We start from the raw sequence: 23,959 nt of genomic DNA, 5'->3' as shown, positions 1-23,959 counted from the left end.
CAGGGGGTGTTAGGACACCAGCCGTTTACAGCTAAAAAAAAAAAAAAAAATTAAGTGCTCAAACGAAGTTGGAACTGGCGTTTATTAAAGTCCTTTATGGTTCGGGGGAAAAACGAATTCGCATATCTATCCGTTCGGCAAAATATCTCTCTTAATTTATCACTTCTATCGGCCCTGGAAATATAGTGTGGCTCTAATATTATGTTCTCTGTGTCGCTCTTAAAGATATCCATTCTCAATTGTTCAAGCAATCTAAGCCTAGCGCGCAGCCTCCGAGTCTCCAACGGCTCCCAGCCTAACTCGCTTAATATTTGGGTAACACTGTCTGTACGCCCGTAGCAGTTTTTGACGAAACGCGCAGCCTTCCTTTGAATTTTATTCAGTTCGCGGATTAAGTCTTTCTGCACCGGATCCCATGTGCTCGCTGCATATTCAAGGTGCGGTCGGACGAGAGCGAAATAGCACCTTTCCTTTACTTTCTCATCCCAAAATCTTCCCACAATACGCTTGACGAATCCTAATTTCTTCAGGGCTGTGCCGCAAATATTCCTTATATGTGATCCCCACGTGAGGTTCGAGGTTATCGTAACTCCCAGGTACTTCACTTCGTCTGTTGCCTTTACTTTAATGCCATCCACTGCATAAACGTGGTTAGAGTTGGACGCATTCCGCAAGAAATGTACCGCCATGCATTTGCTCAGATTAAGTTTGAGTTCCCACTCTTGGCTCCACAAATGAACGTTGTTTAAGTCAGATGATAGAATTTCATAGTCAGAGTGATCACTAATTTCGCGATAGATGACAGCGTCGTCAGCAAATAAACGTATTTTACTGCTAATGCGGGAGCAGAGATCATTAATGTATGTAATGAACATCAGGGGGCCGATTACGCTTCCTTGTGGAACACCTGATGTAACGTTTACAACATCGGAGCTAATTCCGTCAAGAACAACTTTTTGTTTACGATCTCTGAGAAAGTCGCGTATCCAGTTTAAAACTGTTTCGTTTAATCCGCATGACTGTAATTTGTATAAAAGTTTGTTGTGAGGTACAGTGTCGAAGGCTTTCTTAAAATCTAGAAACAGTGCGTCAACTTGTCTTTTCGATTTGTGTTGTTGCCGTAAAAATAAGTAAACTCCGTTCCGGGTTTCGGCCTCTTTATTCAGTAGCCACCAAGCAACTTTACACTGTCTGGTTTTACAGCAAAATAACCCCCCGTCTGCCGCAAGACACGGCCTTTTATATCCGTCGCTCCCGCAGCTCCGCGACCTCGGCGCCCGCTGTCTATCCGGGGTTGTCATTAAATGGGGCCTCCGCGACGAACCCGCCACATCTCTCCTTCTGAAAAAACACTGAATAAAACAGGGAAAGGAACAGGGAAACGGGTCTAAGGAGTGTATCGTTGAGGGGGACGCACAAGTCGTCTGTATCTCGTCCTGAATACTCCCGTCTCTGGTGGGCTGTGGCTCTTCGCTGTAGACTCGAGGTCTGGAAAAAATGCTTCATAATCACTCGAAATACTCGGCTGCCGTTCAGCTAATGTCAGCGCCACCCGATTCCTCCTGATGACTCCACTACCCGTCTCAATGAGATAGGACCGGGGATGGCCCGACTCTCCGACAACCGTTCCATACTCCCGACGATCTCTCACCCAAACGGTGGCTCCCGCAGGCAATAGGGGTAGTTCTTTCGTCCGGTGTCGTCGGTCGTAGTTCCTCTTCTGTCTCTCCGCGATGACCTTATTCTTATCCCGTAGGACCGTGAGGCTGGGCCATTTGGGATTCAACTTCGTAGGATGAAATGGCAAAGTCGTTCTCAGCTTACGTCCCATTAGTAGTTCCGCTGGGGAATACCCCGACTCCATGGGTGATGCACGGTATGCAAGAAACCCCAACCACGGGTCTCTTTCTTTCGCCAGTATGTTTTTTACCGTTTTCACCGCTGCTTCCGCTAGTCCATTACTCTTTGGGTAGTATGGACTGCTAGTTACGACATCCATTCCGTATTTGTTCGCGAATTCCTGGAACTCTCTTCCTCCAAACGGTGGCCCATTGTCGGTTCGGACTACTTGTGGGATTCCGTGACGTGCGAATATTGATTTTATTTTCGCTATCATGTTCGTGGCCCGCGTATTTTCCAAATACGCGACTTCAGGGTATTTTGAAAAGTAGTCTACGATGACTAAGTACTCACGCCCTCTGCTATGAAAAATATCCATTCCCACCATCTGCCAGGGCCGTGCCGGTGTCTCCGTAGGTCTCAACGGCTCTACTCGCGATGGACGACGTTCGAGACATTCCGGGCACTTGCTTATCATTTCCAGTATTTGATGGGATGCTCCTGGCCACCACACCGACTGCTGCATCCGCCTCTGGCACTTTGAAATACCTAGATGACCTTCGTGGATACGGCTCAATATCTCTTTCCTCCATGATTCCGGGATGTAAACCCTGGTCCCCTTGACTAGTAGCCCGTCAAGGAGGGAAAGATTTGCTCGTTCGTGGTAGAAGCTGGTATCCTCCAACAGCAGTTTCTCTTTACGTGGCCAGCCTTCTTTCACATACTTAGTTATTCGTCGAGTTCTTTCATCTTCTCGTTGCGCTTTCAACACTTCCTTCATGAGTTTGTCGCTCATTGGTAAATCCGCTTTCACAGCTTCGACGTACAATTCCACGTCTTCATCGGTGAGAATATCGCCTTCTTTTGGGGTTTTGGAGATTGGTGATCGTGAGAGAGCATCTGGCGTATACAATTTCTTTCCGGGAACATAAATTACCTCATAGTCGAAACGCATGAGGCGCATACGGAAACGCTGCACTCTGGCGGACAATTCGCTGAGGGGTTTTGTTCCCAATAGTGCCACGAGTGGTTTATGATCCGTACATAGAAGAAATTTCTTGCCTACTAAATAATTTGCTAATTTTTCACACGCCCAGGTAAGCGCTAATACCTCCTTTTCCAATTGGGCGTAGCGTCTTTCGGTATCTGTCAACGTCCGTGACGCAAAACATACCGCTCTCCAATCACCATCTGACTGCCGCTGCTCTAGTGTAGCTCCCAATCCATATGACGATGAGTCGGCTAATACTCTTGTCGGTCGATTTGTCTCGTACATGGCTAATGGTGGGGCACTAGTTAATCTTTGCTTGATTTCTTGGAAAGCTTTGGTGTGCGTAGCAGCCCATGGCAAAGGCTCTTTTTCCCTCGTCAGCTCTCTCAACGGTTGGGTAACATCCGCCAAGTGAGGGAGAAATTTCAGATGATAATGCACAATTCCAAGAAATCGACGTATCTATGCTACCGTTTCGGGCTGCGGCAATTTCTCTATTGCCGTAATTTTTTCAGGATCTGGCTTGATTCCATCCTCGGCCGATATGACATGACCTAAGAATTTTGTCTCTGCGACCCGAAATCGGCATTTCTCCCGATTCAACGTGATCCCATTTTCTCTAAGATGCTGGAGGACGGCGTTCAATCTCACGTCGTGCTCCGGCTGCGTCGCTGCAAATACGAGTATGTCATCCATAACGTTGACTACTCCCTTTAACCCCGTCAATGCTTCAGACATTCGTCTTTGAAAATGCTCTCCAGCTGAAGATAATCCCATCGGCATCCGGTTAAAACAATACCTTCCAAAAGGGGTAATGAAAGTAGTCAGCGGACGGCATTCCCTCTCTAGTGGTATTTGGTAGTATCCTCTGCAAGCATCCAATTTTGTGAAAATTTTCGCTTCTGAAGCCTTCATCAGTGTTAGACATTCATCCACGGTTGGCAGTTCGTGCTGTTCTTTCCGAATGCATTTATTTAATTTAGTGAAATCTACACATATTCGAACTCCTCCGTCTGCTTTAGGCACTACTACCATGGGCGCGCACCACTCCGTCGGCTCTTCTACCGCCGTTATTATTCCTTCCCCCACCATTTTCTTGATTTCTTTCTCAACCTTATCTCTCAATGGCAAGGGCACTCTTCTCGGCGTAGATACCGCATAGGGCACGGCTTCATCCTTGATGCGAATGACGTAAGGTTTCGGCATTCTTCCTAGCCCACGAAAAAGTTCCTGGTAATTTTCTTCCGGATGGCCAGTTGTTATTTCTCGCAGCCAAGTCAAAATTCCCAGGGATGATATAGCTGGACGTCCCAAGAGCGCATCTTCAACTCCATTCACCACGAAAATCTCGTCCTCGTACACGCGATCCTTCCAACGTAGAAGTGACCGGAATTTTCCTTTGGCCTGCAATCTGCTTCGATTTGGGCCGCGGAGGAATGTTGTGGTGTTTTCGAGTTGTATTCCCTTCAACGTTTTAAATAATTCGGCGCCGATGACAGTGACATCCGCGCCTGTGTCGACTTTGAAGGGGATTTCTTGGTTACCGATGACGAGTGAGACCCTCCATGGTTCTTCTCCCGTCGAAATGCTTCCCAAAAAGAAATGGTCGTCTTCACCCGGTAGCCGCTTGTCAATTTCAGCAACCGCCTTCGTTCTGCAAACTGCTGCCCAATGTCCTTTCTTTTTACAAAGGGCGCACGCAGATTGACGCGCCGGACATCGTGCGAAAGCGTGCTGCGGCGTTTTCCCGCACCGTGGACATTTGCGACCACTCACCTTCATTTGGTCGGGTAGGGCGGCTGTTGACGTCGATGCCTTCTGGTGCCGTGGAGCCTTCTTCCGCACCACGTCCACCTCAGATCCTCGTGCCTGCGAGTGGACTGTTTTATCTTCCCCTGAGTTACTCCTTATCAGCGTCTGTTGCCTGTGCACGTCTTCTGCTTGCCTCGCCTTTGTAACGGCTCTCTCCAGCGTAAGCTCCGGATCCAATTGTAGGGCTTCGGACAACTTGGCGTTCCGTAAACCAACTACCAGACGGTCCCTCACCAATTCTTCACGCAGGGTGCCAAATTTACAGTTTTTAGCGAGAATATGCAGATTACGAACGAATTCTTCCACCGTTTCGGTCTCTCCTTGCAGTCGCTTGTTGAAACGGGCACGTTCGTAAATTATATTTACCTTCGGGACAAAATGCTCTTCAAACTTTCCAAACACGATACTGTACTTCTTTTCTTCTTCCGCCGATAGGTTGAAGGATGATAGTATATCGTCCGCGTCGTCACCCATTGCATAAATCAATGCGTCGACTTGCTCATCTTCTGGCTTTTTGGCGAGTCCAGAAGCTTGTCTGTACCTCTCGAACCGTCGACTCCATCTTGGCCAATCTTCCGCCACGAAGGAAAACTGCTGGGGTATGGACCAGGTAGGACCTCCTATCCCTTCGACTTGCTTATTCGACATAATAACACACCTGACACCATGTGTTGTTGCCGTAAAAATAAGTAAACTCCGTTCCGGGTTTCGGCCTCTTTATTCAGTAGCCACCAAGCAACTTTACACTGTCTGGTTTTACAGCAAAATAACCCCCCGTCTGCCGCAAGACACGGCCTTTTATATCCGTCGCTCCCGCAGCTCCGCGACCTCGGCGCCCGCTGTCTATCCGGGGTTGTCATTAAATGGGGCCTCCGCGACGAACCCGCCACAATTTTATAACGTCGTGAAGAAAGAGCGCGAGCTGTGTTTCGCATGATCTACCTTTTCGGAATCCGTGCTGACAGTCATGGAGGAAGTTACGTCTGTCCAAGAAAGTCATGATATTGCTAACGACGATATGCTCAAGTATCTTGCCTATAATCGATGTTAATGAAATCGGATGGTAGTTGCCTGGGTCATGTCTGTTTCCCTTTTTGAATATGGGTGTAACGCTTGCAATTTTCCAGTCTGGCGGTAACTTCCCTTCGGAGAGTGACTTCTTGAATATGATCTCTAAATAAGGTGCGATCTGTGGAGCTAACTCCCTGAGGACACGCGCGGGTATTCCCTCCGGACCCGGAGATTTACTATTCTTAATCGATTGTAGTTGTTTAGTTATCCCATCACGTTGTATAGATATTTCTTCCATCGATTCCTCAGTATATGGGATGTCTAAATTGAGCTGAGTATCGTCAGTAGTGTATACACTTTCGAAGTGGAAATTTAAAGTGTTAGCTTTGTCAATATTTTCGGTGACAAGAAGTCGGTGACAAGGGTCGACAGTGTGCACGATAATGCACTCTACACATATTTCTTATTATTTTTTTTTGGATTAAAAATACCTGGTTTAATGAGGATGATGATCCCCATAGAACAATGCCATATGAAATTACAGAATAGAACAGGCCATAATATACCATTTTTAATACATCTATGCTAACAGTGTATTTTAACACAGATATCTGATAGTAAACAACATTAATCTTTTTACATACCTGGTTGATATGTTTGTCCCATTTAAGATGAGGATCAACATGTAACCCTAAAAATTTTAGGTTTTCCACCACTATGATATCTCTTATCTTACTCGGGGATAAAAGATCATTCGGCAAAACTTGTCGTGGGGAAAACATCATCATTTGTGTTTTGCCATTATTGAGGATCATGCCATTCCTGGTACACCAGTCATTCATTGCCTTAATCGCCAGTTCACCAGAGTGATACAGATTATTCAATTCTTTATGGGAATTCATAACACTCACATCATCAGCATATAAGACACATTTATTGTGCTTAGATGTTAAATTCATGGGGAGGTCATTTACAAATATTAAGAAGAGTACTGGGCCAAGCACGGACCCCTGTGGCACTCCTTTAGCAACTTGTTTAGAAGATGAGTAAGAGTAATTGCCAGCATTATGGAGAACAACCTTCTGTGTTCGATTAGTTAAGTATGTCTTTAGCCAGTTTAGAGCAACACCTCTTATGCCCAGCAGCTCACATTTTGTCAGGAGCATATCATGGTCTACCATATCAAAAGCCTTACTTAGGTCAAAATATATCCCCATTACTTTGTTTTTTAAGTTTATTTCATTTAAAATATAATTAATTGCATCAAAGAGGGCATGTTCAGTTGATTTCCCTTTTTGAAATCCAAATTGATTGCTGGATAGGAGGTTTTGGCCTTCTAGATAGTCAATTAATCTTTTACAAGGGGTTGACGGCAACATGGCGTCCGGTGACAATGTAAACAAGTGTGGCTCCTGTTATATTAGCCTCGACATGATGGAAAAACTTGTCCTTTGTGGGATATGTCTGAATTACTTTCACCTTAAATGCTCAAAGTTGAATTAGCTCAGTTTTAAAGTCGTCCAAGAAAACCAGTCACTTTTCTGGACCTGTCTAAATTGCAATGTCAAAAAACTTCGTGCTGTCTTCAAGATGGCTGACACGATTACTGTACTTGCAACAGAAGTGGAGCACCTTAAAATGAAATTAAGCAGTTTAACCCTGGGAAAAGACTGCAGTATACGTATAGCTGAGAAGTCGCATGTTTCCACAATCATTCCTAAACGTGGGGAAACTAACGTTTCGTCTGCATCTGGAGCTATTCCTGTTCCTCCGGCGGTTATTGATATTCTCCCGCAAGGAAGAAACGCTGAATTTGAAAATGCAGTAATCGGAACTGTTGGTGACATTTCTGACAAAATTAGCAATAATCAAAATGAAGCTGATGATCCTGTGAACGACGGCTTTCAATAGTTTATCTCCAAAAAGAAAAGGAGAACAAATCAACAGGTACGTAATCAGCAGACGGACAATACCCAAAAATGTACTCGAGCAGCAAACCAGGAGTCGACGAACTCATTCAGAGAACATAAGCCCAAAAATAAACGCAATCAATGTGTTTTTGGGACAAACAAGGAAGTGGAAACCTTCACGGCGATCCCTAGACGAGCCGGGATATTTCTCGGGCGCATTAATCCAAAAACTACTACCAGTGAAATACAGTAGAATCCTGATTTAAGGTTTTTCAGGGGGGACAAAATTTAAAACACTAAATGCGGACAAACACTAAATGAGGACTTGCCATTTTTTTCAGGTTTTAGGGTCTGTAATGATTGGAATGGCTTTTTATGAATAAAAAATATTATTTCAAGTACCTAAAAGGTGCTGAATGCAGCAAAAAATTCTTTAATGAAATGTTCTCTGCCCTGTGAAGGTTGGATAATACTTTTCAGGAATCGGCTAAAAAAATGGGTAGTAAAAATAAGTAATGAGAGGATGACAATTGTTTTAATGAAATATTTTAAGAAAATTCTAATAAACATCAACTTAAAACCATTCCCACACGGATTATTATTGTGCGCATTAGTGATTCCATTTTTATGCATATTTCAGTGATCTCGATGAAATTTAGAATTTTTTCTATAAAAGTGGCCTGTAGGTGACTATAGCATTTCTAATATAATAAGAAAAGGTGTAAGTAGGTACTCGAAAAATCATGAGGAATGAGTGAAATAAAGGGGCAGCAGAAGATCGCTAATCCCGAATTCTCAACTACCGGAGGTTTTCTATATCTATGCCCCCCATTGTCCCTATCCTGGATCCGCTTTTGCATTCAACCTCTATCCAAAAGCAATTTTACTTAATTATGCATAATTATTATTTTTTCCTTATCTTGACCTCGTTTAATACATGCTAAAACGGAGGTTTTCTGGAATTTTGCCAACTTAACGTTTTCTGTTGCCTCGGCGAAACAAGGGATTTATGAGCCTTTAAAAAGCCTCCTATGCACACATTTTGGATTTCGAGGTCATCCAAAAAAGTAGAATCTTATTTCTAGTATGCGTACAAGTCGATGGTGATTTAACACGATGATAACACCAGATTCGTTGTCATATATCCGCAGCCTTATGCAGGTCGAATGGAGCCGGGAGAAGTTGCTTACGCGGCGCGCTGATTACCTTGACTCCGACTCGCCTTGTTTCTCGGCAGCTTTTAATAAAATTTGGTTGGACCTTGAATGACGATTAGCTAAACTCTGTTAAGTGAAAAGGTTTAATCTTCAACAGAACTGGATTTCATCCGAAAAATTGTCAGTGCCTCTGGAGTTTGGCAATTTCGTCAGGGTTATGATGTCGAATTCAACCACCAAGGGATACCTGCCGGATTTTCGTATTTTTCCGCGCTCATCTATTCTACCGTGAGTATGCGGTGATTTTTTTCCAGCATGAGCGATTTATTTAGAGTCATGGACCGTGATAGTTCGTCAAAACTCCGATTGTCATTATCTTTTGACTTTAATTAGCACCAGATAGATATTTTTGAATCGACATCGATATCAACCAGCCGCATGTCGGTAAATTGGCTCCGGGATATCTAAATTACGATGTAAAATAATGTTGTTCCGTAGGGAAAGAATGCTATCACTCACGATCACGACAGGGGAAACACTTCCTCGGTTCTTTCGCTGTTCCTCCGTGGAAACTGACCTTGGAATGGATTATAGAAAGAATCTTCTAGCGAACTGCGCAAATGATATTGGGCCTCCTCTTTTGAAAAGAGAAAGTAGCCGACTGAAAAAATATTGGGCTCATAATCGACTGCCCGTAGGTAGTAGAGTTGAAAGGGGCATAAGCCATCAATTGAAAACATAACGAGAAAACCATTATTGTAGCGGCCCTCGGAGGATAACTCGTGTCATCAGTCGTCACGTATCATCGAAGTCAAGTTCAAGAAGTGAAGGATAAGGTAGTTCGAGGTTATTAAGGGATGACTTTGCTCCATTAGATCGGATCTGATACAAAAAGTGCCTGGTGTTTGGATCAGAAGGGGAGCGAAACATTACGAGAAGACAAATCACCCAGCTTGCGAGTTGAAGGTCGCAGCGCTGCGCTCGCGGAAGAAAGCAGTTGAAGAAGCGTTCCCCGGTAGATTCTATCGACTCTTGGTAAACTTTCATGAGACTGTTCTTGTTGATGAGCATAAATTCGAAGATTTGGATGAACCGTCATGAAAAAACGTTAAATCGGGCAAAAACATTTTGAGCGGGACAAATTTTTACGACCATAAATGCGGAAAAACGCAAAATGCGGAAACACTAAATACGGATAATTTTTACATTGTCCTAATAGGGAATGAATCGGGACCCAAAAAAATAAACGCTAAATGCGGAAAAACGTTAAATGCGAAGACGTTAAATCCGGATCCGACTGTATTATGCCCCGTTCACATTACCATCTTTCTTAACCAGCGTAAGATGACGTCAGAACCAACGCGCGTTCACACTCAACCATGGTTAGACCCTGGCGACATCTGATGAGTGGTAGAGTAATTCCAAGTGAAAAATGAATTGACAAGAGCGAATAACTTGTTGGAAGGAAATATAGAATGTGCAGGGAAAAGTTCTTGTGTTAATTGCAATGATATAAATGATGAATTTAAACATATGTGCATATTATGAGCTGCTTATGAATTAAAAATTGCATTCCAGCGTCGACAATCATTGTTCCTTGCTACGTAGAAGGTAATTCAAATGTGTTCGTCCAACTAATCATTTCATCCATAGTGTGGCTTGCATTCTTCTACTGCTCTATTTAATACGAATGAAAGCGAATATTACTGATAATTAGGTTGATATCAACAACATATACTACTACTTGCCCTTGATTCGGATGTGTCGACAAATCATTGATGTAGGTGAAGAAAATCGAGGACCTAACCTTGAGACTCGAGCCTCAATTTGAGACACTTGTGATTTGGGATGGAGATACACTTTTTGCTGCATTAAATTCTTAGCTATTATTGTTTTCTGACTTTGACAAAGGACATGATCCACTCTGATGCTATACCGTAAATTAAAACTCTTTTTACCTCTTCTTCAAATGTGGACAAATAACTTGCAGAAATATGACGATTGTTGAAATTTAACTTATGAAATAAGAGAGAGAACGTGGTAATTTTTGCGATATGTGGTATCACCCGACGTTTCTAAATTTATTTTCTATCGTTAAATCTGACTAGCCGTTAGCCTGATACTTTATATTGATATGGGAAGAACTTTTGTTCAAGGATGAACATAAGTGATCTTTTTCAAACTGGGACAAAGAACTCTTACCAAAACATTAAAATCATTGTGACCTTCGGATTTTTATTATGGTAGTTTCGCACATTTTACTTAATTCTAGCAATATATTAATATAGATTATTCAATCTGTCCGTAACAATACAATACGAGCTAATAGCTAATTCACTACGAACTATAAAGTATATCGCATAACTTAAATCAGGTTTAAAATCTCATACTATACAACACATTACGGAATGAATCAATAGCACTTTCCTTTGAATTAATTCTGACGAATATAATTCAACAATAACGGCCGTCTCCTCTTCGAAACTTTATTTTCTGTTTTCTTTCCTCCTATCCCACTTCGTTGCTGCTTCGCCTTCTTCTTTTTCTAACCAGCTTTTAACCAACTTGCGTTCACACACGCATGAACTACCGCCAACCATGGTCGGAAAACGGTGGTCAGAATCCCAACCACGGTTAACGGGAACTTGCGTTCACACCTCGTTTTGTAACCATGGTCGGGGCTAACCGGCGTAAAAAGGACGTAGTGTGAACGGGGCATTAGGTTTCCTGCGACGCAAATTTATTGATAGGGAGTTTGAGTGTGAAGAAGTTAAAAGAAGTAAAAAGAGTGTTTCATTTAAGATTGAGGCCGATTTAACTCTTCTTGATAAATTACTCAGTCGTGAACTCTGGCCCCTGGATGCATGTATAAAGCGATTTATTTTTTGCAAGCCCTTCGCCCACAGTGATAGGGTAAATGTATCGATGGTAAATGATGAAAGTGTCGGGGAAAATCATACAGATCTACCCTTGGTGGACCCATCTGGGTTGTCGCAGGATCACTCGGGAACTGGACCTCGGGAAATTCCAGTGAACACTGTGTCGTATAATACAAGATCGAAATCTAAGTGACTAGGAGAAGATGGAAACTTGCTCAAGTTTCTTTATTTAAACATTCGATCTCTCAGAAATAAGACTACTGATTTAGAGGTCCTTCTTCAAGAAAAGAAGAGTGATGTTTTATTGGTAACAGAACATTGGCTGTTAAGTGACGAAATACAATGCTATGCTATCAATGACATGAAACTTGCAGCTTCGTTTTGTAGACAGGATAACAGAGGGGGAGGTGTTGCAATTTATTGCAAACCTTCCTTGTCTTTTTCATGCAAGAAGACGAAACATAACATTGAAAAAGTCCATGAATGTGCATCAGTAATCTTAAGAGCATATAAACTCAGTCTAGGGGTAATTGTGACGTATAGATCTCCAAGTGCCTCTTTCATCTCTTTCTTACAGGAATTCAGTGACACAATTCAATTTGTGCTAAGTTGTAATGTTAACTACCTAATAATCCTTGGTGATTTTAACATTGATTTAAAAAGTCCCTCTATCCAACGTGAAGAACTTGGTGCCCTGTTTCAATCTTTTGGCTTAGCAGTAATTAACGATGTCCCCACGAGGGTAACTTCTCAATCTTCTACTCTTATCGACCTAGTTGTAACTAACTTACCAAATAAGAGGATTTTGTGTAATACCATATTTAGTCATATGTCTGACCATTGTGTCCTTGATATTGAGGTGAAGCTTGATGATTTTAAATCTACTGCACCAATATATATTACTAAACGTTTTTATAATGATAGCAGCGTTGATGAATTTCTTAAGAGTTTGGCATGCGTAATTTGGGAGGACGAGAATTACATTTCTGATGTCGATATTAAATTTAACTCCTTCCTTAACAAATTTTTATTAAATTTTAACCATTCCTTTCCTTTAAAAACAATAAAGTCTACCTGTAAAAGGAAAAATGTCAAATTCACTTCGGAGCTGATGGACATGAGTATTAGAGTAAGAGATTTACATCGTCAATGTAAATTTTCTGATCCATCTCTTTATAATGAGTATAAAGTACTTCTGCACAATTATAAAACTCAAATCAAGGAGTTTAAGAAAAATTATTACAGCCAGTGTATCTCCTTATCTAATAATTTATGCAAAGCAGCATGGAATGTTATTAAGCAGCAGACGAATAATAAACCCACCCAACAGTCGCCACCTTTCATAAAGTTTAAGGATATTGCTGTTTCAAAGCCCGAAAACATAGCAAATTGTTTTAATAAACAGTTCTGTCAAGTTAATGATGATAGCATTCCATCCACTATCAAAGCGATGAGTACTTCTACCTCAATATTTCTTTTTCCCACAGATCCTGCCGAGGTTGAAGATGTCATAAAATCTCTCGCTAATAAATGGTCTGTCGGAAGTGATGGGGTACCTATGCCTATTATTAATCTAGCTGCTAAAATCATTTCTACCCCTCTATCGGATATCTTCAATTTATCAATCTGCAATGGTCATTTTCCGACAAATTTAAAATTTTCTGTGTTATGCCCAATTCATAAAAAGGGATCTTTGAGTGACTCAAATAACTATAGACCCATAGCACTACTTTCTGTTTTCTCGAAAATCTTTGAAAAACTCTTTTACAACCGTATCATTGTCTATCTGTGTAAATTTAATTTATTGAATCTCTCCCAACATGGCTTTATTAAAGGCAAATCAACTATGACTGCTGTTTTTCAGCTTGTTAATGACATTATCTTAGGTCTTGCCAACCAGAAAGCAATTATTGGGATTTTTTATGATTTAACAAAGGCATTTGATACTGTTAACCATTGCATATTGTACAGTAAACTTGTCCAAATCGGAATTAATGGCAATGCTTTAGCTTGGATAAAATCCTATTTAACTAATCGTAAGCAGGTAGTGCAATTAAACACTAATTGTAATGGTGATGTTAATCAGAACTACTCAGATGTCCTTATTTCAAATTGTGGAGTGCCCCAAGGATCTATTCTAGGGCCACTATTATTCATCATTTTTATTAACGACCTACCATCTCATTTGCATCAGAGTAAAGTCATTTTATATGCTGATGATGCTACTACTCTGAGTTTTGGTAATAAGACAGGGGAGGTGATTGATATGGCACGCTCATCAGTAGCACAGATGATTGACTGGTGTAAAAGTAATAACTTAAAATTAAATGGAAATAAAACATGTTTTTTAAATTTCCATCACAAAATTAGTCCTCCAGAAATGAGTCCTCTACTTAAGACTAATTCATCAACAGCCATTCAGCAGTCTAGCTCTACAAAATTTTTAGGGTTGAAATTAACTGAAAACCTTGATTGGCAATATCATATTGAGGATTTAGTTAGCAAAATGGCAACGGGAATATATATGATTCGCAAATTGGCTCCAACTACTTCATTAGAAATACTGAAATTGATATATTATGCCAAAATTCATTCTCACTTGGCTTATTGTGTAGTTTTATGGGGAAACACAAGTGCTGCTGCTAGAGCATTCTCTATGCAAAAAAGAGCCTTGAAAGTTATGGCAAATGTGTCCATCAGGTCTCCTGGAAAGCCATTATTTCTAAAATATAATATAATGACAATACCAAGTATGTACATTTTTTACTGTGCATTATTTGTAAAAAAGAACCCTACCATATTTTTACCAAACTCCTCGGTTCATGCCTATCTGACCCGTGGGAGTGAAAATATACTTATTTTACAACAATTATGTGCCAAAAGAGGTCCACATCACTCTGCCTCGCTTATTTTTAACAAATTGCCTACGAGTATAAAACATATTTCAAATATTAATGTTTTTAAGACAGAATTTAAAAAATTTTTACAGCCTAAGGGTTATTATAATGTAAATGAATTTTTGTCTGATAGTTTATGACAACATGTATGTTTTGATGTTCTCCCTGACAATGTTCTATGTCACATATTTGACCCATAGAACAATAAAGATATTATTATTATTATTAATAGACATACTCAAATACTTTTCCAAACTGGGGAATTATGGATATTGGCCTATAATTACTCACTGTATGTTAATCAGTTTTGTTCTTAAGGACTGGGACAACCTTGGATTCCTTTAAGGCTTCAGGATACATATATACCATCAGAGAGAGATTGATTAATCAGGAACAGTAGAGGAGTTAGGATTAAGCTCTGAGAATCTTTGATAATTTTACCAGGGACTCCATCTATATCTGATGAGTTTTTCTTCCCTACCCTCACAAGATAGGTGTACAGCTCATTTTCACTGCAAGGATTAAGATACATTGTCTTGCTAGATTTCGTTATACATTTCGTAATCTCCCTCGAAGAGGGTTGGGCTATGTTTTTCAGCTTTAGAAAGGACAAGTTAAATGCATCTGCGATTAGAGTAGGGTCAGTTAAGGTACTGCCATTGTTGTCATTAACATAAGATAGTGACGGGATGGAGTTGGGGGTCAAATTACTCTTTATAATTTTCCATGCCTCTCTTGATTAGTTTGATGCATTCCTTAACCGTTGGTCATTATATTCTTTTTTGGATATTTTTATAAGATACCTATACTGTTTCTTAAGAAGTAAGTATTGTTGATGTTTAATTGGGTCACCAGTGGTTTTAATGTGGATAAACATTGTTTTTAGAGTCTTTGACATATTAATGATTTCATGAGTGATCCAGTTTTTGCTGCGTGCAAAGTTATGTTTTACAGGTTTAATCGGAAAGGCAACATTGAAATTGTGTAAGTAGATGGAATAAAACTTATTGAACAGATTGTTAGTAGTGTCATTCCCATATACAGCTGACCAATCTTGGTTTCTAAGCATTACATGGAAGTAGTTGACATTAGATTCATTAAAAGATCTTTGATATCTCAGTTTTTTTGGTGTTGTAGTCGTTTTTCCCATAAAAGACAGAAGTTACTGCAAGGTGATCTGATAGACCAGGATCAAATACTGAAGTGAGAGTTTCGGATTCATCAAAATCTGTGAAAACATTATCCAAGAGTGTTTGGGTATTGGCAGTTACTCTCGTGGGTGTATTAACCAATGGTTTCAAGTTGAAAGAGTTAAGTGTCTGGATTAGTTGCCTCTGTTCTTGTCCATCCACCAGCAGATCACAATTAAAATCACCTGTGAGAATGATGGTAGGTCTTTTTGGATGGTTTGTTAATGAGAACAGTAAATTATCCAATTTTTCAAGAAACGTTGAGAAACTGCTTTGTGGAGATCTATATACTACTAATTGTAAGACCAAAAGGTTTTTGTCAGTAAAGGTACACTTTGTAGCAGAACTTTCTTCGGTCAACTCTTCATTATGGGGAATAGTGTACTTCACACCAGCACATTCAAATAACAATTCGGAATTTAGGTTATGTACCAAAAGCGACATGTTACTAAATACTAATGCACTGAATGTTTAAGACTAGTACTTTAAACTCTGATTGTGTCTTTTTCAGATTTTTATCATCCATACTATGCAGCACTGAGATAGTACCTAGTCAGGAGTTATTCTCCCCGTTCATTTGATCATCCAATGGTCTTTTGGCGATATCAATGTCAACCTCTTTTTTAGGCATGAAAAATTTGTGTACAATTGCGCCATCAGGCCAACGAGATTGGTCTAACAATTTTTTAAAGTCCTTTTGGTCGATGCACACTTTAAATGAGGCGTAAAGACTTCGACTGTTTTCAATATCATCACACGATATGCAGTTTACGTCAAATTCATCTTTAATGTGAACGGAAACTTCCTCCTTGGTTGTCTCCTTTTCTAGTCCACCTATGTACACAAACATGGGCCTTTTTGCCGCTCGAGTACCAAATTTTGCACCATTACCTTCTGTTTTTCCGGTACCGATGAGGAGGTTCGACCGCTTTTTCTTCTGTAGATGTTTTCTCTTTCTGTCGACGACTGTGTAGTCATCTTCATTTGCAGGTTGCTGGTCCATCTGTTGATTCTGTTCCGAATGCTCGCTGACTGATGATAAAGATGCTCGAGACGCACATTGCCTCGGAGCTTCCTTAGGTGGTGGGTTATTTGCCGAATTTTCTTGAATCAATTCACTTTTCGTTATATGTAACGATTTCGATGGTTTAGGTTTCGAGTTATTCCCGTCGCCAGCCCCACCAGCAGTGTTAGTACGATTCCCTTGAATCACCTCTGTAAGTGCTTTCGTGACCGATTTCGATGGTTTAGAGTTATTTCCGTCACCCGCACCATCGGCCCTTTTAGCACCATTCACTTGAATCACTTCTGCAAACGATACTTTTTTCTTTGTAGGGTCTACGAAGTTAGTTTTTAATTGTTCTAGTTCAGTTTTTAAATTCTCGATGTCAGCAGCCATATTGGCAATGTTAGCCCCAAGGGATCGGCATTGCAAACACTTCCAGTATAGATCTCGGCACTCGGATAACGTTTTCAAAGCAATTTCGTTCAAGTTCGTAAATTTACAATGGTATTTAATATTACAGCAATCGCAATTGACGAATTTATCTCGCATTGTAAAGAGTGTTTTGCAAGAGCCACAAGCAAGCATGGCCATTTTCGCCGCCATATGTCTCCTGCGTGTGTGAAAAGTGATGCTCCTCAACAACAGGACTCCACTAACTCAGGTCCGGAACAAGGTGAGGGATATCTCGGGAGCACGGCACGTTCATGGCGTTTCGTTCCTTGTATTTCAAGGTGTGACAATTCACACACCGGAGGAGATATGCGGCGTTCTCGGGGAATCGTTTGCCAAGACCAGCAGCGACGAGAACTACTCAGCAGCTTTCCTGTCTATCAGGGAACGCTCCTCACACTTGAACTTCACCGATTCGCACACAGCAGCCGGATACACCAATCTCTTTTTTTCCTTATGGGAGCTGAAGTCCACCATAACGGATTCCAAAGACGCCAGGGATGGATGGTGTCCGAAACATATTTCTTCGGAATATTCCGGAGAACGTGTTGATGGATATTCTCCACACTACTCAATCAAATATGGGTTGAGGGAAGCTTCCTTACAGCCTGGCGGGAATCTGTAGTTGTCCCTATTCCCAAACAAGGAAAGGATAAAACAGACCCAAATAATTATAGGCCAATATCCTTGACCAGTTGTCTATGCAAGATCATGGAAAGAATGGTGAACCGTCGGCTCGTTTGGTGGTTGGAACATCGGAACCTTCTTTCCAGTATCCAGTGCCGTTTTAGGCGAGGTAGATCCACCACAGACCACCTCGTGACAACCGAAAATTTTATCCAGGAGGCTTTCCTTCTGGGCCAGCATGTCATAGCCGTATTCTTTGATCTGGAGAAGGCGTATGACCGAGTCTGGTGCCAGAAGATTCTGAATACGTTACACGAGTGGGGCCTAAGAGGAAATCTTCCAATTTTTATAAAAAAATTTTTAGCAGACCGTGTTTTTAAAGTAAGACTCGGTAATCATTTATCTGGATCTTTTACACAACATAATGGGGTACCGCAAGGCTCTGTACTTAGCGTCACACTCTTCGCCATTGCAATAAATGATGTTACAGAGTGCGTCAGAACACCAGTGATGGGCTCCTTATTCGTGGATGACTTGGCCATTTTCTGTCGATCGTCCACAGTTGACAGTGCCGCACGGGTCATCCAGCTGACCCTTAACAGACTTGGGGAATGGTCGAATCGAAGTGGAGTTCGTTTTTCCGTTGAAAAAACGAAATGTGTCCACTTCCATTGTAAGCGGGCACATGTTCCTCCACCAGAACTTCGCCTGAGTGGCCGAATTTTACCTTATACGGATTCAGCCCGCTTTCTGGGTTTGATTGTTGACCGCCGCCTTAATTGGCGTGAGCACATTGAGTTTTCAAAAAACAAATGTTTGAAAGTTTTAAATATCCTGTTACTCGTGGGGTGCAGATCGCTCCACGATGCTTTTATTGTATAGAGCGTTGGTGCGCTCGAAATTAGACTATGGATGTTTTGTCTACTCCTCTGCCCCTTGAGAGTTATTTGAGACCTTTGAACACGGTTCACAATGCGGGGCTTCGATTGGCAACTGAAGCTTTCAGGACTTCTCCGGTCTTGAGTGTTTACTCAGATTCTGGGGAGACCCCGTTGACTGCACGCCGAAACATCCTCTTGTGCAACTATGTCGCTAAAATTCTAACAATGAGAGGGCACCCTAGTTTTAATATTCTTTCTTACCCACGTTTTAAGAATATTTTTAACAGGCGGCCTAGGGCAACTAGACCCGTAAGTATTACTTTTAATAATTTTATCTTGGAGAGTGAGTTTATACTCCGAGAAGTGTACCCCATTGGGATTTTGGAAAATGCACCTTGGCAGGTACCTTTTCCACAAGTCAGCTTTGTCCTCCACCAAAATCAAAAATCTTTGACAACTGCTGCGGAATACCAGCATAACTTCAAGGAAATTATGCACCGCCACCCCGACTTCATCCCTGTTTACATGGACGGATCGAAGTCTGAGCGTGCGTGCGGGTGTGCAGTGGTCTCGTCTCACAATGGAACCCTCAAGGCCGGGCTCAGTCCGCTGTGTAGCGGCTATACGGCAGAACTGTTCGCCATAAAGATGGCTCTGGATGGTATTAAGTATAGCAACGCGTCCTTTATGGTCTGCAGCGACTCCATGAGCGCCCTGCAGGCCATTTCCAGTTTTTCTCCCTGTCACCCAATCGTCCAGGAAATACAAAATAAACTACTTTCCCTTGATCGGAAAAGAGCAAAAATCCATTTTCTCTGGGTTCCTGGACATGTGGGTATTGCAGGAAATGAGAAGGCCGACTCAGCCGCGAAGGCAGCCAGCGAGGACGATGTTGCTGCCTCTGTGCTGTTACCACACGAGGATTTGAAGGCAACCATGAAAAAGATAGCCCTAGAAAAGTGGAAAGAGACCTGGCGCTCTCTGACCGGTAATAAACTACGCGCAATCAAGCCGGTAATCTCAGCGTGGCCCACGTCTGTCAGGAGGAATCGCAGGAAGGAGGTCGCAGTCACGCGATTGATAATTGGGCACTGCGCTCTCACCCTCTCGTACCTCTTCACCGAAGAGAGAATTCCACCCCTATGTGATGATTGCGACTCTTCCATTACTGTGAGACATCTCCTGACAGAGTGTGAGAAATACCGTTCTGTGCGCCTCCGGCTGAACATCGGAGGAGACCTAGGGCACATTCTAGGAGATGACCCTGATAGTGTCAGCCGAGTGATAAAGTTTTTAATAGAGACCGGGCTAATTAACAGTGTTTAAATTCCAACCTTTTTATAATCTGACTACCCCTTTTATTTCAAAACTTTAATGAATCTTTAAATGTTTTTTTATGTATCTTTTAAAATTTTGATTTTATAGATTGTCAGTGGTGCAAATGACCTTAGTTGTCGAGGCACCCTAAAAACAAAATACTACTACTACTACTCGGTGATGGTCTTTTCATGTGGTATAATTCTCGGGGCCAGAGCGAAGTTTAGACCCTTGCATAGCGAGACGGGCAGGGCTTTGGTTTTTGGTTTGGAATGCAGGTGCACTCACGGCCGAGGGGCCCTTTCCATCCTTCACATGGGGAGGCCGGCAGGGTAGATGGCGAAACTGTTGTGGATTATTCAGCAACACACATGGATGCAGCCTGAAAATGTTGATGTCTTCCATTCATTGCTGTGGAAACCTGCAAACAAATATCCTACATTATTCTTAATCCTTTTATAATTTATCTTCTGTAATTTTTCTGTGGTGTTACCATATTTTCATATTTTTTTTTATTTTGAGACTTGTGCTTTTCATATGAGTTTAAGAATAGTCTTTTTCCTTTCAGAACATCTGTGCATTTTTAAATAATGGAGTTGGTGGTAGTGTTTATTTTGGAATCAATTCCAAGGGGATAATCGAAGGATTAAAAATGACAAGAATTCAGAGAGACAGTTTTCGCAAAGGTAAGCTAAGCCTCCTCTCCTCTATTGTAGTTTCCATATTGTGGTTGTTAGCTGTAAAGTGGTATTTTATTACTTGAATTATTATATTTGACATTAGGTTGTCATAAAATTTAGTGGATATCTTTGCCATGGACGAAAAAATGGAGCCTTACCTAGGAATAGTACATATGTATTTCCTGGATTGTAGGCCTCACAGTAGTTTATGTTAGTGGACAGTTATGATTTTTGGACTGAAAGAGGTTGTTCTCTTATAATCTGACATCGTTGGTTGAAGGATAGCACCTACAGGCTTTGTTAATGATTTTCATTTCCAACTTCGAAATTTGTCTTATGATTTAGGTTAATTGGAATACTCCAAGCTAATTGCCACTATTAGGGTTTTTTTTGGTGGGGCATTGTCTCTTTCTTGACATTGTCTCTTTCTTGACGAAGTCATTAGAAAGGCAGCAGGGGAGAGCGCTCTTAACTGCTCTAGGCTGCAAAGTAAGTCCAGTTGTCCAATTTCGTTCCTTCCCTTTGTTTGTTTGTTGCACTTTCACCTCTCCTCTTTTCCCTTGCGAGCATTTCTCCTTCATCTGTAGTGTGCATTTGAGGATGCGAGGACTGAGGTTTCCATGCCTGCGAACATTGTTTGGGTTTGGTGGGATTCAGCGGCTGCACTCCGCTCAAAGTCAACTTGTCAATCAATACATTTGTGTACATATTTCTTTTGCAAAGTGCTGGACGGAGCCTAACCGAAGGCCCCTCCCCTCCCATCCTGCCTATGCCTATTAGGGTGGTCCTTATTTTTAAAGTTTTCGAATTTCTTTTGGGATACCCCCCAGTTTTGTTCCATTTGGCGAGAAAATAAACCATGAAAATTATTTTTGCAATCGGATGCCGGGAAAACGTGCCACATCGCACCTAAAGTTTTGAAATTTTGGTATTTTTGGGTGTTTTGCGGACATAAGTGAAGATGATGTCACTCTAGGACTATTCTATCACTTTTTTGTCTTATAGAATGACTTGTTAGACATTTGCAGAGCATCACCTCAAATTTCATTCATTTCTGCCCTTTGGTTCCCGAGATATCGCACCGAGAGTGAGCACGCGCCCCCCCAGTCAGACACTTTGGGTGACACGCGGATTGCATACTCTCAATTTTTGTTGATCATTCTCACTCGCCGTAAAAGCATAAAATTCTTTAGATAGACATTAAACTTCGTAAACATAACCTTTAATGTTATATTTATCACTTTTTATTACCAAAACGGGCTTAGTGGCAGTTGTTTATTCTCAATATCTAAATCTTATATCTAAGTGCTTCTGTCTAAATTCAGAGTATTACTTCTGAGAGCTAACCCCCTGAATAGTCAGTGAAGGTGCTACTCCTTGCATGTATTTCTTTGCCATTGTACAATCTCTGGATTTCAACTTATGAGATTTTATTTCTTTGCACCAGAGAAAGGTGGGGTTAGTTGAAAGTTAATTGATAAGTGGCGGAGGAGAGGCCTTTTTTGCAGATATTATGAAATTTGCGTTGCAGCAATAAGAAAAAAATCACCCGAGAAAGGACTGCAAATAACTCCTCGAATTAACTGTAACATTTTTGGGCGCTGTTCCTTTGCGAGTGATGTCATTTCGCACTCCCGGGGATTCGCACCATGTTAGATAAATGTCCAAAACATTGTATTGCCTGACAATATATTTCTTTTCTGCAAGTTCCTTTTATCGGCATTAGAGGATAAAATAACTCGTGACGTGTGCCTGTTTATTGTGCGTCTTCATGTGGAGTCCAGGATTACTGCGTCAAATGCAGATGAGCCTCCTAAGCGAGATTTATTATTTTTCAAAAAATTTTTCTTAATACAGAAAGTCCGATTGTGAAGTTAGCGGCACGACACTGCGCAAATTTTGGAAGCATTAATGGTACCTTTCCCCAGAAGCTGTAGCATTTTGATTTTTCGATGAAAATGCACCAGTGGAGACGAAAAAGCGAATAGTAGAGGCCTAAGAGTCAGATATAACGGATAATGGAGGCGAGTTACCGAAACAAATTTCTGTTTATCCAAATGATATCATCATTCATTGGCAAGGGACTCAAGGATTTTATTTGGACACTCGAAAAATCTTTTTAAAAGATTCAATATTCCTGTGATATTTCTATCAAAGGATCCGGTTTATTGGAAAGGTGACGACGAATATGAGCAAGGATTAAAGGTAGTAAAACATCTGTGAATATTCAGTGATACTGCTGAAAGAGGAGTTACATTGGTAGGAGAGATTTATAAAATTATAACAGAAGATAGAAGCCATAATCAATTTTTGCTGAAGGCTGTGACTGAATACAGTCGAAAATTTCCAGACTGCCAAAGAGCAACTTTATGAAAAGAATTTGGAGAACCTTAGTGTGCAGTACAAAGGACTATATTAAGTCATAACTTTCACCTGTAAGCGAAAGTAATATATCAGTGAATGTGATAGGAAAGATTTGTCTTATTATAATGAGTAATTATGGAAAATGATTTTTTAATAAAAACTTTAACTTAGAGATGGGTCGAATAGCAGATTTCTCGAATTCGAATATTAAATCATTGCTCGAATATTCGAATACCTCGAATATTAAATGATGAATGCTGGTATGTTTGACTCAGTTGCCTATGCAGCAGGCAACACAAGATTTTGGGGAGTCATTTTGATTTCCTTTAAATGATTCAAACAGGAATTTAGCTGATTAATGAATATTTTAATTTTATGGAAACAATTGGGCATACAATTAATTCAACTAACATCGCTTTACCCTCACTCCTGCTGCCAAGTGCTAGCTGACAATCTGAGGCATTTTGCAAAATACAAGCTCTTTTCCACCGGATTTTCTTCAATTATTTTCAGTCCATCTTTGGGAGTTCTCACGAGATAAGAAGATGAATTGGAATTGCTATCAGGGAGAAACCAAATATTCTGAGAAAATATCCCTTTGTCTGGGACTGTAACAATAAAGATTTATAGCACCACTCATAAATTGTAACTTGATATATGTTTTCGGAAAAAAATACCGCATCAACTTCCGAGAAGCTTTGCTGCTCATATCGAGTTTCGCCAGAATGCTTAGTCTCCGTCGTATTTTGACATTTATTTCTTTGCGTAAAATGCTGAAATAAACTCAGAAATACGTCGTGTTTGGTCTTATTCTTTTTGAAATTACGCGCACATTATTACTAATATTTCAATTCAATAAAGGTGTAACATCAATTGACGAAAGTCATTCTTAGACACCTTTTGTGCTAATAGATGACTCATGCAGCGGTTGACCTCCACAGAAATGGG

At 41.0% G+C, this 23,959-nt stretch overlaps 1 protein-coding gene across 3 annotated transcripts in view; it reads left to right on the top strand.

The window, feature by feature from the left end:
- Positions 1–23,959, top strand: part of LOC124164869 — a 104,040-nt gene that overhangs the window by 67,982 nt on the left and 12,099 nt on the right. For all 3 annotated transcript variants that reach the window (XM_046542086.1, XM_046542085.1, XM_046542087.1), the window contains one exon: positions 20,536–20,653. In XM_046542086.1, the coding sequence (XP_046398042.1) occupies positions 20,536–20,653 (118 nt within the window). The remainder of the gene's footprint in view (positions 1–20,535; positions 20,654–23,959) is intronic.

The sequence above is a fragment of the Ischnura elegans genome, chromosome 9 (assembly GCF_921293095.1).
Source record: "Ischnura elegans chromosome 9, ioIscEleg1.1, whole genome shotgun sequence".
In the NCBI taxonomy this organism is placed as follows: Eukaryota; Metazoa; Arthropoda; class Insecta; order Odonata; family Coenagrionidae; genus Ischnura; species Ischnura elegans.
Note: the sequence above shows the minus strand (reverse complement) of the source record. Positions and strands in the feature narration are given on the sequence as shown.